Source organism: Callithrix jacchus, chromosome 1 (genome assembly GCF_049354715.1).
Source record: "Callithrix jacchus isolate 240 chromosome 1, calJac240_pri, whole genome shotgun sequence".
NCBI classification, from domain to species: domain Eukaryota; kingdom Metazoa; phylum Chordata; class Mammalia; order Primates; family Cebidae; genus Callithrix; species Callithrix jacchus.
The window spans coordinates 194,658,690-194,672,063 of NC_133502.1; the positions used below are offsets into that span (position 1 = coordinate 194,658,690).

At 53.9% G+C, this 13,374-nt stretch overlaps 1 protein-coding gene and 1 pseudogene across 3 annotated transcripts in view; one reads left to right on the forward strand and one right to left on the reverse strand.

Annotated features, from left to right (window-relative positions):
* Positions 1 to 5,809: 5,809 nt before the first annotated feature.
* LOC118146215 (breakpoint cluster region protein pseudogene) lies at positions 5,810 to 9,589 on the reverse strand (annotated as a pseudogene). Its single transcript, XR_013521814.1, has one exon. The product of XR_013521814.1 is annotated as a breakpoint cluster region protein pseudogene (transcript).
* A 150-nt stretch (positions 9,590 to 9,739) lies between these two features.
* Positions 9,740 to 13,374, forward strand: part of LOC100393591 (BCR activator of RhoGEF and GTPase) — a 137,095-nt gene continuing 133,460 nt past the window's right edge. Inside the window, exon 1 of one of the 2 annotated variants that reach the window (XM_035267221.3) lies at positions 9,740 to 11,469. In XM_035267221.3, the coding sequence (XP_035123112.1) occupies positions 10,191 to 11,469 (1,279 nt within the window). In that variant the 5' untranslated portion in view covers positions 9,740 to 10,190. The remainder of the gene's footprint in view (positions 11,470 to 13,374) is intronic. The other variant, XM_054239375.2, reaches the window with a different exon arrangement.

Genomic DNA, 13,374 nt, shown 5'->3' on the forward strand with positions numbered 1-13,374 from the left:
CTTGTGGTGGAAATTCTGCTCCAGTGTTCCCCAAAGCAGAAGTCATCCAGGAGTGGATGAGGGAGTAGCAAGAGCCCCCATTTATGGAGCATGCTATCTGTGCCAGCCCCATGTGCAGTGGGGTGCTCTGGAAGCTCATTTACTCACACCAATGCTGTAGGCTCAGTACCACCCCCACCCTGTCCCTGCCTAACAGGTGAGGAGACTGAGGTGCAGACCACTGAAAAGATGGGACTCACCTGAGCACCTTCTACTCTTCCACACTCCTGGTCCCTCCCCTGCCTCTGTTCCCAATCCCACTTGGAGTCTGATGCCAGCAGGATTCTGCTCCAGATGCCCTCACCCCTGGGGCTCAATGTCCCTCAGTAAGGTGGCCCCAGCATACTGCCACCCTTTGGAGTTTACTTGAATGGCCCCAACCAAGCTCAGCCCTCCTCAGGGTCCCCCAGCTGAGCCTTCCCCTTCACTGCCGCTCCCTGTGCCCTCACAACGTGAGTCTATGATTCTGTCCTTCCCAGCCCAGCAGCCGTGGTGACACAGGTTCCACAGTGACTGGAGCAGGACACTTGCTCTCACGTCCTTCGACCCTGTGCCACACCTGCCTGCCTCCCCCTCCTCCCAGTCCTGCCACAGGCCTCTGAAGTGGAGGAGAGGCCACCAGGATCCATTCAACTCACATTTCAGCCTGGGGGGTGGGATGTGAACCACTCCCAGACAAACGTCTCTCACTGGAGGGATGCAGGGCATCTTAACCCAGCAGAGCTGAGGTCACCTACAATCTAGGTAACTGAATATTGAAGTGGAAGAGGATCAGTTAAATTGACCCATTCATTGACTCTTTTTTTTTATTAAATTTTTTTTTTGGTTTTTAGAGCCAGGGTCTTGCTGCATTGCCCAGGATGGCCTCAAACTCATGGGCTCAAGCAACTTTCCTGTCTCAGCCTCCTGAGTAGCTGGGACTACAGGCACTACTGCACCTGGCACTACTGCACCTGGCTTCATTTACTAATATTTTTTTGAGATGGAGTCTCTCACTGTTGTCCAGTCTGGAGTGCAGTGGCATGATCATGACTCTGCAGTCTCAACTTCCCATTGTGAAGCAATCCTCCCACCCCAGCCTCCTAAGTAGTCGGGACTGCAGGCATGAGCCAGCTTGCCCAGCTAATTTTTAATTGTTTTATTAATTTCATGAAGACAGGGTCTTACTGTGTTGCCCAGGCTGCACTAATTCTTACTCATTCATGCATTTAGCTTTCCTGGAGCCCCCTTTCTGGCCCACCCTCTGCATTGTCCCATTCACTCCTCCCACAGCCCACATGGCAGGTGCCAACCCCACCCCATTTCCACAGGTGCGCCAGGCTTGGCATGGGGCATAAGCCCTGGGGCCACACAGGTGGGGCTAGACTGGGAGGCAGCTCCCTCCAGCTCTTGGAGCCCTGCACCCCTGGGGATGCTGGCAGGTAGCCAGGGAATCCCAGGCCTGGAGGGGACTGCAGAGGGGGCACAGCAACCAAGGGAGCCTAGGGAAGGGACGAGAGAAGGCATGTGGGGGGTTTCAGAGGAAGAAACTCACAGCACAGAGAGGCACCCCTCCTCTCTTGAGGGAGAAGCGGCTCCTGGAGACTGGGCAGACCGTGGGCATCCCCCTCCACCCTGCCACAAACACACACACACATGCACAGATACCTCCCACTTCAGGCACTGTATGAGATGAGACGCCCTCTCAGCCGTTCCCAGGCTCCTCTGCCATCTGCTGTGGCCTCCCAATGTCACCTTCCATATGTCAGCCTTCCCCTGAAGGAAGCCAATAAGCAGCCGGGATGTGTGACCATCACACTCTCCTTCCAGGCAGCACAAATCCTTCCTCCTCCCCTTGTCCAGGTACCCCCTCAGTATCCACTGTCTGAGCCTGGGCCTCAGGCAGGTGAGGGAACAGGCATGGGACCCCCTGTGCCTGGGCAGCTGTCAGCAGGCTCATCCCCTGTCTTCTGGGACATGTGGTGGGGGGTCTGGGAGGCAAACCAGGCCTGGGCTTCCTCTTCCCCTATAGGTGGTTGGCATCTCTGGCCAGAGGGTGCTCTGGGCCTCTGCCCACTGGAAGCCACAGCCTGGACCAACTCACTGGCCATATCTTCAGGAACAAGCTCACCTTGTCCCAGCCCTTTTGCCCCCTGTGAAGGCTACCAACGGTGGCCAGGAGACTCTGCTGGGATTCTCCTGGCTACAGGGCCTCATCAATAATTGATTCTGCAGAAGGCAGTGGAGCTCCTGAGGAGGGGCCCAGGCCTGGAAGGAAAGGCCCACAGCCCCAATCACTCAGATCCTGTGACAGTGGTTCCATGAGGGCTTATTGGCACACACACACACACAGACCCTCAGACCAAAGATGGCCCTCAGATCTTTGCTCCCCACTCTGGATGCGGGGAGGGATAGAGGACAGCTATATTGATGACCCAGTTTTCTGATCTTGCCCCCAGGGCTGACAGATGACAGATGATGGATGATAGATGCTGGATGGTGGTCACATGGCAACATCCTGCTTGAAGGGAGCCCTGCTCTGGCCTCCAGCCTCCCAAGTGGGTGGGAACAGGGGTGGAAACAGGGCGGAAAAGGAGCAAGAAAGAATAAAAGCCCACCCAGGCTTTTAAGTCAGGCTTAGGCAGATCTGAGGGCAGGAAGCCCTGCCGTTTACAATGTCTTGCCTGATGGTACAACGGTTAAAAGCACTGATCATGAGTCAAGAGGTGGGGCTCAAGTCTGGGCCCCCAGTTATTGCTATGTGACTTGGTGGGGGGTCACTCTCTGAGCCCCTTTCCCTGCTTCTTGTTGGGGTGATGGCTGGGGAAGTGGAAAGAAATCATGCTGAGAGACCTCAGTTCCAGGCTGGGCATCTGGTGAGGGCTAGGTGGATGGGACTCCTGAAGACTGTGTGACCCTCATGGGCAGAGCCACTGCACTCACCCACATGGGGCCTTTGGGTGAACTAGAAACAAGCACATTAGCCAGGTGTAGTGGTGCACACCTGTAATTCTAGCACTTTGGGAGGCAGAGGTGGGCAGATCGCTTGAGCTCAGGAGTTTGAGAACAGGGCAACATGGCAAAACTCCATCTCTAAAAAAACATAAAAATTAGCTGGGCATGTTGGTGTGTACCTGTAGTCCTAGCTACTTGGGGGGCTGAAGTGGAAGGATTGCTTGGGTCCAGGAGCTTGGAGCTGCAGTGAGCTGAGATTGTGCCACTGCAATGCCAGCTGAGTGACTGAGCCAGACCCTGTCTTAAAGAAAAAAAAAAAGCGAAAATAAAAAAAGTCACCTGTGCAGTTCCCCGAAAAGTGAAACATAGAATTGCTACATGACATGATCTGGAAATTTCGTCCCTAGGTATATTCTCCAAAGAACTAAAAACAGACTCAAACAAGTACATTGTCTTAGTGTGGTCTGCCATCGTCTAGGTGATTCTTAAAACAACAGAAATGTATTTCTCACAGTCCCTGTGGGAAGTAGAAGAGTTCCTCTTCAAAGTTTCCTTTCTTGTCTAAGACAAATTCGTAAGTGTTAGACATAATAGTCTGTGTCCAGGTACAATGGCTCATGCCTGTAATCCCAGCACTTTGGGAGGCCAAGGTGGGCGGATCATCTGACATCAGGAGTTCAAGACCAGTCTGACCGACATGGTGAAACCCCATGTCTACTAAAAATACAAAAAATTAGCTGGATCTGGTGGTATGCACTTGTAATCTCAGCTACTGGGGAGACTGAGGCAGGTGAGTTGCTTGAACCAGGGAGGTAGAGGTTGCAGAGAGCCAAGATCATGCCATTGCACTCCAGCCTGAGTGACAGAGCAAGACTGTCTCCTAAATAAATAAATAATGGTTTGTTTTAAACACTTTCTTCAAAAGCCTTCTTGTTTTTTGCTAGAAGCCCCGTCCTGTGTAGCTGTTAGACATCCTTGCAGGCATGTAGTACATTCTATGTCCTTGTACTTTAACCAAGATATCTGTGCTGGACGTGCTCACAGGCATGTCCCAGCTCACAGCCTATGCCCCTTCCTTATTTCAACTTCTTTTTGTTCTCCATTGCTTTAACCTGTTTAGAAAAGTTTCAAGTTATTAGCCAATTGGGTTTTAGTTTAGACAGTGAGGTCTGACTCCAGCCAATGGAGATCAGACACAGCAGTAAGGACAACACCAAATGCGTAAGAAATAAATATGTCCGCTTTCTTTAGTTCTTTGTACTCTTGTGGCAAGATTGCTAATGGGGTACCCTTTCTGCTAGATGTAAAAAGAATTACTTTGCTGAGAGATCCTTTGTCCCATAACTAATTTTTCTTTGTGGCACCAGAAAGAAAAATTTTACACACAACAGTCCCAGAGGCTGGAAGTTCAAGGTAAGGGTACCAGCATGATTGGGTTCTGGTGAGAGCTTCCAGGTCACAAACTGTAGAATTTTCACTGTCTCCTCACATAGAAAAAGAATTTGAGAGAGCTCTTTAGAGATCCTTTTATAAGGCCACTAATCCATTCATGAGGGCTCCATCCAAGACTTAATCACCTCCTAGGTGCATTGAGGGTTAGAATTTCATATATATGCATTCCCCCTCAGAGATGGGGTCTGGCTATGTTGCCCAGGCTGGCGTGCAGTGGCTATTCACAGGCACAATCCCACTACCAATCGGCACAGGAGTTTTAATCTATTGCACTTTCTCCTAGGCTCAAGCAATCTTCCCACCTCAGCCTCCAGAGTAGCTGGGACTACAGATACATGCCACAATGCCCAGGTATAAATTTTTTTTTTTAATTTATTTTTTTAGAGATGGGGGTCTCACTATGTTGCCCAGACTGCTCTCAAACTTCTCCTCCTCCTCCTTCTTTTTTTATTTTTGAGATGGAGTCTCACGCTGTCACCCAGGCTGGAGTGCAGTGGTGCAATCTCAGTTCACTGCAACCTCTGCCTCCTGGGTTCAAGCGATTCTCCTGCCTCAGCCTCCTGAGTAGCTGGGACTACACTCATGCATCACATCAGGCTAATTTTTTTGTAGAGACAGGGTTCAACATGTTGGTCAGGCTGGTCTCAAACTCTTGACCTCAAATAATCCAGCTGCCTCAGCCCTCCAAAGTGCTGGGATTACAGGTATGAGCCACTGTGCCAGCCTCTATTCTTTTATCTGTTGAGTGACACTTGCATTCTTTCCACCCCCAGGGCTTTGAGGCATCAGAAGTTCTGCATTCTCTCCAGCAGAGGGGGCTGTTGTGTCCCATCCTGTCCTTCCAGTAAAGGGAAAGGGTGGCCTCAGTTGCTGCTGAGGGTGTGTGAAGATGTGTGTGTGTTTTGTTTTGATTTTAAAATTACTTCTTGGCTGGGCGTGGTGGCTCTTGCCTGTAATCCCAGCACTTCAGGAAGCCAAGGTAGGAGGATCCCTTGAGCCAGGAGTTGGAGGCTACAGTGAGCTAAGATTGCAACATACTCCAGCATGGGTAACAGAGCATGACCCCCATCTCAAAAAACATATAAGTAAATGAATAAATAACAGAATCATGTAACCACACTCAAAGAACGAGGAAAACTGGGGGACATCACCAAAAACCCTACTTCTCTGTATTATTGTAGTTTTGAGATTTAAAAACGTAACATGGATTGAGGATGATGGAAATGCTTGTTATCTAATTGTAGTGATGGATTTAAAAGTATACACAGATGTCAAAACTCATTACGCACTCCTTATTTGCAGTATGTGACACTTCAATTATACCTCAATAAAGTTGTAAAAAAAAAATCTTTCCTTTTAATTACAAAAGATAGTGGGGTTTTTGTTTGTTTGTTTTTTTGTTTTCTTGGGACAGAGTCCATCATCCAGGCCCTACGCAGGCTCCTCTGCTTGCCGATTGCAGTCAGCATCCCAAAGTCAGCCCCATAGCTGGCCCTCCCTCATTCCCTACACCCACTCCATCTACAAGTCCTGTGAATTTTCCTTCCAGAATGGTCCTGAAATCCAACCCCTTCTCTGGGCCACCTTGCTTCTGCCCTCCTCATAAACTATTGCCACAGTCCCCAATCATACCCCTGCTCCCACTTCCCATGACCAACCTTCCACGCAATAGACCGCAGCAAGTAACCCACTGCCGCTGTGCGGTCTAATACAGCTGCCACTGTGGGAATTGAAACTCACTAAAATGAAACCAAACATTCAGTTATTCAGCTGCCCCAACCCCATTTTAGATGCTCAGTAATCACATGGGGCAGCTCATGGCTGCTGTATTGTGCAGCACAGATTACAGATCATACCCATGGTGCTGGAAAGTTCTATCGGACAGTGTAGGTTTAGAACCTTTGAGCAGCTTTTCCTTGCATTTAGAATAAACCCCAAATTGTGTACAGGCCTACAAGGCCCTGCCTTACCTCTGACCCCACTTCCTACTGCCCACATCGGCCTCATCTCCCAACCTGGCTGTTCCTCAAACACAACTTTGAAGCCTCCTTGTCCTCTGTCCACCTTGTCCTTGTCCTTAGGACCAGCTCAGGCATCACCTCCCCTGGCAAGCCTTTGCCAAGACAGTGCCTTCTCCCACAGGGCACACACACCTCTGCTATGGCTGGGCTGGGAATGCCTTATCATTTCCTCCCCTATACACACGCACCACTCGTGGCCTGTCTGCCCTGCAGGCCACACGCACATCCAGTTCCTCATTCCACCAGTCCTGGCTGAGCACTTACCATGAGCTCACTATATGGGGGACATAGGGGAACAAGATAAACAGGTCTCTGACCTTGCAGAGTTTAGATCTAGTTGGGACAGACACTGAGTGGGAGATTACAGAGTGTTACGTGTGTCTGAATCTCATGCCCATGCCACGCTGCACTCCTCCCTAGGGAGGGATGGATGACAAAACTCTGCAGGAAAGGCCCAGAGGCCCAAGATAAGTGTGCTTTCAGGGAAGTCCTGAGGATAGAGCAGTGTCCTTGGGGCCAGAAGAGGCTGCTCCACAAGGGAGAAAGCCACTATCTGGATGTGTCTTTGTGCCAAACAAAAAGCCATTTGCTATGCCAAGAGAACAGAGTATGCAAACTTAAACTAAACAGCTTCAGAGTTCAGAGTTTATTTAGAGAAAGGGTCTTGACCTGTTACCCTGGCTGGAGGGCAGTGGCATGATCCTAGCTCAATGAAGTCTCAAATTCCTAGGCTCAGTGCAATCCTCCCACCCCAGCCTCCTGAGTAGGCAGGATTACAGGCACGTGTCACCATGCCAGGCTAATTTTTAAATTTTTTGTAGAGATGGAGTCTTGCTATGTTGCCCAGGCTGGTCTTGAACCTCTGGGGTCAAGTGATCCTCCTGACTCAACCTCCCAAAGCACCAGGATTATAGGTGTGGGCCACTGTGCCTGGCCTTTATCATAGCCACTTTAAAGAATAGGCCACAGCTGAGTGTGGTGGCTCACACCTGTAATTTCTGCACTTTGGGAGGCAAAGGTGGGCTGATCTCCTGAGGTCAGGCGTTCAAGACCAGCCTGACCAACATGGAGAAACTCTGTCTCTATTAAAAATACAAAATTAGCCAAGTGTGGTGGTACATGCCTATCATCCCAGCTACTCAGGAGGCTGAGGCAGGAGAATCGCTTGAACCTGGGAGGCAGAGGTTGCAGTGAGCCAAGATCACACCACTGCACTCCGGCCTGGGCAAAAAGAGTGAAACTTCGTCTAAAAATAAAAAAAAAGAGGCCACTGAGGATGAGAGCACTGCTCAGTGTGGTACTGCTGGGATTCCAGCCCTTTTATTACCCATTACCCCAAAGCCACGGCATCACTTGCATCTCAGTTTCTTCACCTGCAAAATGGGCTATTTGAAGCCTGACAAGAAGGGGTTGAGATCAGCTGGGTCCAAGGGACCAGAATGGCAGGAGGTTATCAGAGCCTGCAGAGGGCAGCAGTGAGCTGCGCACTGCCCACCCTAACTAGAAACTGGGTCTCAGGGGTTTTCCCAGCAGCACGAATGTTCTCCAGGACACCAATATTAAAAGGCAATCACGAAATGATCCCTACACATCATTTATCACGGTGTGTTTTATGTTTGCCACATCTGGGCATTTCACGCACGATGTTCTCAACATTTTGTACCGTGGCCCACAGGGCTAGGGGGAAGACGGGATAGCCCAGAGCAGGGAGTGAAACAAAATCGGTTTTGGTTTCCTAGGGAAGCCCACAGATCTGAGACAGGGCAGAGTGCAGGGAGTCTGATGAGCACAAAATGAAAATACCCAAACCAGCCTGCCGGGTTAGGGGAAAAGGAGGCAGGATTTGGCAAATGAAGAGCAGATGACAAAACTGAGACTCGGAGAGGGGACGGACATTGCTGAGGTCACACAGTCGGCGGGGAGACCTGAACCTATGCAGGGCTAGCCTAGCTACTAGCCTGGGCTTTGTACTTTAGATTGGAAGTCAAAGCATCTGCTCCGGATGACACTGGCGCTTGGAAGAGGGAATGATAATCCCTCACATCTACACAGGGACAACAGCCCTTGGAGGTGGATGTTCTTCTCACTTCAAACTGAGGCAGAGAGAGGCGGTCAGGACTCAAGCCCAGTAATTCATTTCCCAAATCCTGTTTCCTTTTCCCCTAACCCAGAAGGTTGGTTTGGGTATTTTCATGTTGTGCCCGTCAGATTCCCTGCAGAGCACTCTCTGCTGTGTCTCGGATCTCTCTGTCCCTAGAGAACCATCAAAGATTTTGTTTCACTCCTGCTCTGGGCTGGCGGCCCCTTAGAGGGAGGCTAATTAGGGAAGTTCTGAGTCATGTCCAGGGTGGAAAAACTACACTGACCTCTGGAGCTCAGGAGAGGCCAGGGAACAAATGTATGGCTCAGCACACAGGAAGGCAGGTGTGGGTATTGAGTGACCTGAGGGAGAAATTCCTATTTATCATTCATCATGTGGTCCTGCTGTGACAACCCTGTGTGGCAGTCACCCACAGCAGGTCTACCATGTGGGAGGCCTGCTGAAACAGGGGTGCTGGCATTGGTGACCCAGCCCGGCCCTCCCTGCATCGCTGGGTGACCTGCTTAGTCCTGGCCCTTCTGTGAGTTGGGCCCTGATGGGTGGTCCCTAGAGTGCCCAGCCTTGAGGCTGGTTAAAGGCAGGGCTGTGAGGTTCGAGGAACTCACTTGCTTCTCTATGGAAGGTGCCCTCCCATCGTTGGGCCAGATCTGCCCGGCCTTGCGGACACCCACAATGGTGGCCTCGGACATGACAACCGGGCAGTGCCAGTGCCGCTTATGGCACTGTGGCGTGGGGGCAGGGGATGGCTTACTGCTGTCGGAGGACTGCTGCGAGTTCTGCCAGGGAGAGTGGCTTTTGTCCCGGAACATGCAGTAGGTGGTGGGGCTTGGGGACACGCGGCTGGACTGGCCATAGGAGAAGTCCTCCTCCCTCGAGGGGAGCCACATGTTCCCGTTCCAGGACTGCAGAACTGACCCGGCCCTCTTTGTTGGAAAGGTCCCTCTGGACCAGGGAGTCCGGTGTCCTGTTTATGGGGACCTCTGGGCTGCGACTTGGACAGTCCAATTCGCCGTTGTTAGGGCTTCAGTTTCCCAAAAGGCACAGGGATGGGAGGGAGGGTGGCGGCTTGATGGGGAAGCCGCCTCCGGGTGCCTCCAGCTGGTGCCCACGGCGCGGCCCCTTTAAGAGGCCCGCCCGGCTCCGTCAGCCGCGCCTCGGCCACCGCCCCCCGGCCCTCCCCTTCCTGCGGCGCAGAGTGCGGGTCGGGCGGGAGTGCGGCGATAGCCGGCGGGCCGAGCGCAGAGCCCTGGGAGGCGACGGCGGCGGCGGCGGCGGCGGCGTGGCTGCGGGACGGCGCGGGAGCGAGAGGCGAGGAACGCGCGGGCCACGACCAGGGTCTAGTGGCGGCCGGGCGGAGCGGAGGGTAGCGCCCGCGCCTCGTCACGCGGAGGAGCCCCGCACACAATAGCGGCGTGCGCAGTCCGCGCCCTTCCCCCCCGCGCGCCCCGCCCCGCGCCCGCGCGCCCTGCACCCCGCGCCGCCTCACCTGCCACCGGGGAGGGGGCGGGCATTGTTCGCCGCCGCCGCCGCGCGGGGCCATGGGGGCCGCCCGGCGCCCGGGGCCGGGTCTGGCGAGCCCGCCGCGCCGCCGCTGAGACGGGCCCGGCGCGCAGCGCGGCGGCGCAGGTGAGGCCGGCCGCGCCATGGTGGACCCGGTGGGCTTCGCGGAGGCGTGGAAGGCGCAGTTCCCGGACTCCGAGCCGCCGCGCATGGAGCTGCGCTCAGTGGGTGACATCGAGCAGGAGCTGGAGCGCTGCAAGGCCTCCATCCGGCGCCTGGAGCAGGAGGTGAACCAGGAGCGCTTCCGTATGATCTACCTGCAGACGCTGCTGGCCAAGGAGAAGAAGAGCTATGACCGGCAGCGCTGGGGCTTCCGGCGCCTGGCGCAGACCCCCGACGGCGCTCCCGAGCCCCGCGCGCCCGCACCGCGCCCGCAGCCCGCGCCCGCCGACGGAGCCGACCCGCCGCCCGCCGAGGAGCTGGAGGCCCAGCCGGACGGAGAAGGTTCTCCTGGCAAGGCCAGGCCCGGGGCCGCCCGAAGGTCCGGGACCTCCGCGTCGGGGGACCGGGACGACCGGGGGCCCCCAGCCAGCGTGGCGGCGCTCAGGTCCAACTTCGAGCGGATCCGCAAGGGTCATGGCCAGCCCGGCGGGGACGCTGAGAAGCCTTTCTACGTGAACGTCGAGTTTCACCATGAGCGCGGCCTGGTGAAGGTCAACGACAAAGAGGTGTCGGACCGCATCAGCTCCCTGGGCAGCCAGGCCATGCAGATGGAGCGCAAAAAGTCCCAGCACAGCGCGGGCTCCAGTGTGGGGGATGCATCCAGGCCCCCTTACCGCGGACGCTTCTCGGAGAGCAGCTGCGGCCTCGACGGCGACTACGAGGACGCCGAGTTGAACCCCCGCTTTCTGAAGGACAACCTGATAAACGCCAATGGTGGTGGCAGGCCCCCTTGGCCGCCCCTGGAGTACCAGCCCTACCAGAGCATCTATGTCGGGGGCATGATGGAAGGGGAGGGCAAGGGCCCGCTCCTGCGCAGCCAGAGCACCTCGGAGCAGGAGAAGCGCCTCACCTGGCCCCGCAGGTCCTACTCCCCCCGGAGCTTTGAGGACTGTGGAGGCGGCTACACCCCAGACTGCAGCTCCAACGAGAACCTCACCTCCAGCGAGGAGGACTTCTCCTCCGGCCAGTCCAGCCGCGTGTCCCCAAGCCCCACCACCTACCGCATGTTTCGGGACAAGAGCCGCTCTCCGTCGCAGAACTCGCAGCAGTCCTTCGACAGCAGCAGCCCCCCCACGCCGCAGTGCCATAAGCGGCACCGGCACTGCCCGGTTGTCGTGTCCGAGGCCACCATAGTGGGCGTCCGCAAGACCGGGCAGATCTGGCCCAACGATGGGGAGGGCACCTTCCATGGAGACGCCGGTGAGTTCTTCACGCCACGTGCGTGGGCACACCTGCACCGGGGAGAAAAGCCATAGACGAGTAGGGGATATAAAACAAGTTGGGAGGGAGGAATGGATACTTTTAAGTGATTTGCAGATGCGCTTGTGGTTCACGCTGATCCTGTGCCCGAACAAACTCCATCCCCTCCTTCCAGAATGCATATTGTCAGTGTTTGGAATGGGATTGGGTTGAGGGTGGTCCTGTGAGGGATGGGAGGTGGTTTCTTCCTTTGGTTCTAGAGCACTGTGTTGGTGAAGTACAGCTTGTGAGTTGAAGGAAGATGCCCCAGGCGGTAACTCCTTGCTCTATGCCCTCTCCTCTCAGAGAAGTGAGGATGGTATAAAAGCCACAGTCATCTCTAGCGCCAGGATCGGATGCTGTTAGCAGGGACTGATTTGCGTCTTGGGCATTCCCCGCCACCCCACTGATCCTGTCCTGGAAGGGTTATATGACACATTTGTGAAACCCGAGATATGCTAGCTGCTCCCAGGCCGTAGAAGCATCAGGTTTGCTTGCTAGCCAGCAGCCCTGAATGCAAGTCACAGCAGGTGAGACTAGGAATTAGGAGGAGGTGAGGAGCCAGGGAGTTGTGACTCAGTGGGCCACGGAAAATCAACTGCATAGAGATTTCATCTGGGGCTGAAGCTGAGCCACACCTGTTCTGATCTGCCAGGCTTTGATGGGAGACTTCACTCATCATTAGTCAGCCCCAGGCTCCTCCGTGCGTGGTAACCCAGCCCCATTTCCTGACCCTCCAGTGTGCTCCTGCTGCTTCATCTTCCCAAGGATAAGCATCCACAGGTGCTTATTTGGGGCTCCCAATCTGTGGTCAGACTCTAGCCCTAACCTTAGAACTATGGGATTGTGCACATAACTTCTGTTCTATATGCAAATAACATCAGGCGTTTTGGTCACTGTGTTTTGAGATCCAGGCACAGTTTGCCGTTGGTTGGGGTAAGGAAAGAGTGGGGGACTGGGGTGTGTGTGTCAGGCTGTGGGGAATCTCTTGGAGACCTGGTCTCTGTTAAGCTGATCTGGTTTTCTGCTCCATTGATTTTTCTTTTTCTGCTGATGGAAGAGTTGGATGTGCTTGGTTTGTCAGAATCCTCTTGAAACAAGTGAGGCTATTTCTGGCTCCTTGGAGCTGCCTTTTTGCGTTGGGCACTCTGTCCTGTTTGTGTTAGGTACTTCCAGTTGCTGATCTTCCATTTGCAGCTGGGGTTGGCTGTGGTGCAGGGCTCCGACCTGCAAGTTGGCCCGGCTGCCTTCCCTAAGTCCCCGTGTGGGGGCGGGGTGGATGCTCTGCTATTCAGAAGCCTGCTTTGCAGGCACATCAGCTCGTTCGAGTCTGGAGGATTGCCTTGTGGTTACCGGGCACCAGCCTCGTCTGGCCAGCTGTTGGCCAGGCGAGCCAGCTTGAACTGGCCCTCAGTGATGTGGTGTAGGAGAGTTATTAATAAAAAAGAAAATGAGAGATTTTTAGGGAGATGTGCAAATTGAAATGATAATCTTTGCTGGTGGAAAATTCTGGGTTTCCAGAACCATGGGCCCAGCCTTTCCTATAGCTTCTGTAGACGTGGCCCTGTTGCCCACCACATCACCAGACCCTGAATGCAAGTCAGTAGATGAAAATAGGAATTATTATAGAAGGATGGAAAGCCCAGTGCCTCGAGTCACACAGGGCAGGTCCTCAGGAAATGGCTGAGGAGTTAATTTTACCACTTGGACCCACTTTCAGGTCTTTCTTGATACTTCTCTGAATGTCCTCAAGGTCCCACAGTCTCTTTCCCATTAGGTTTTATTTTTTCCCCCTAAACTGCTTTTTGCTTGTTTTTTGTTTTTAAGAGATAGTGTCTGATTCTGCCATCGAGGCTGGAGTGCAGG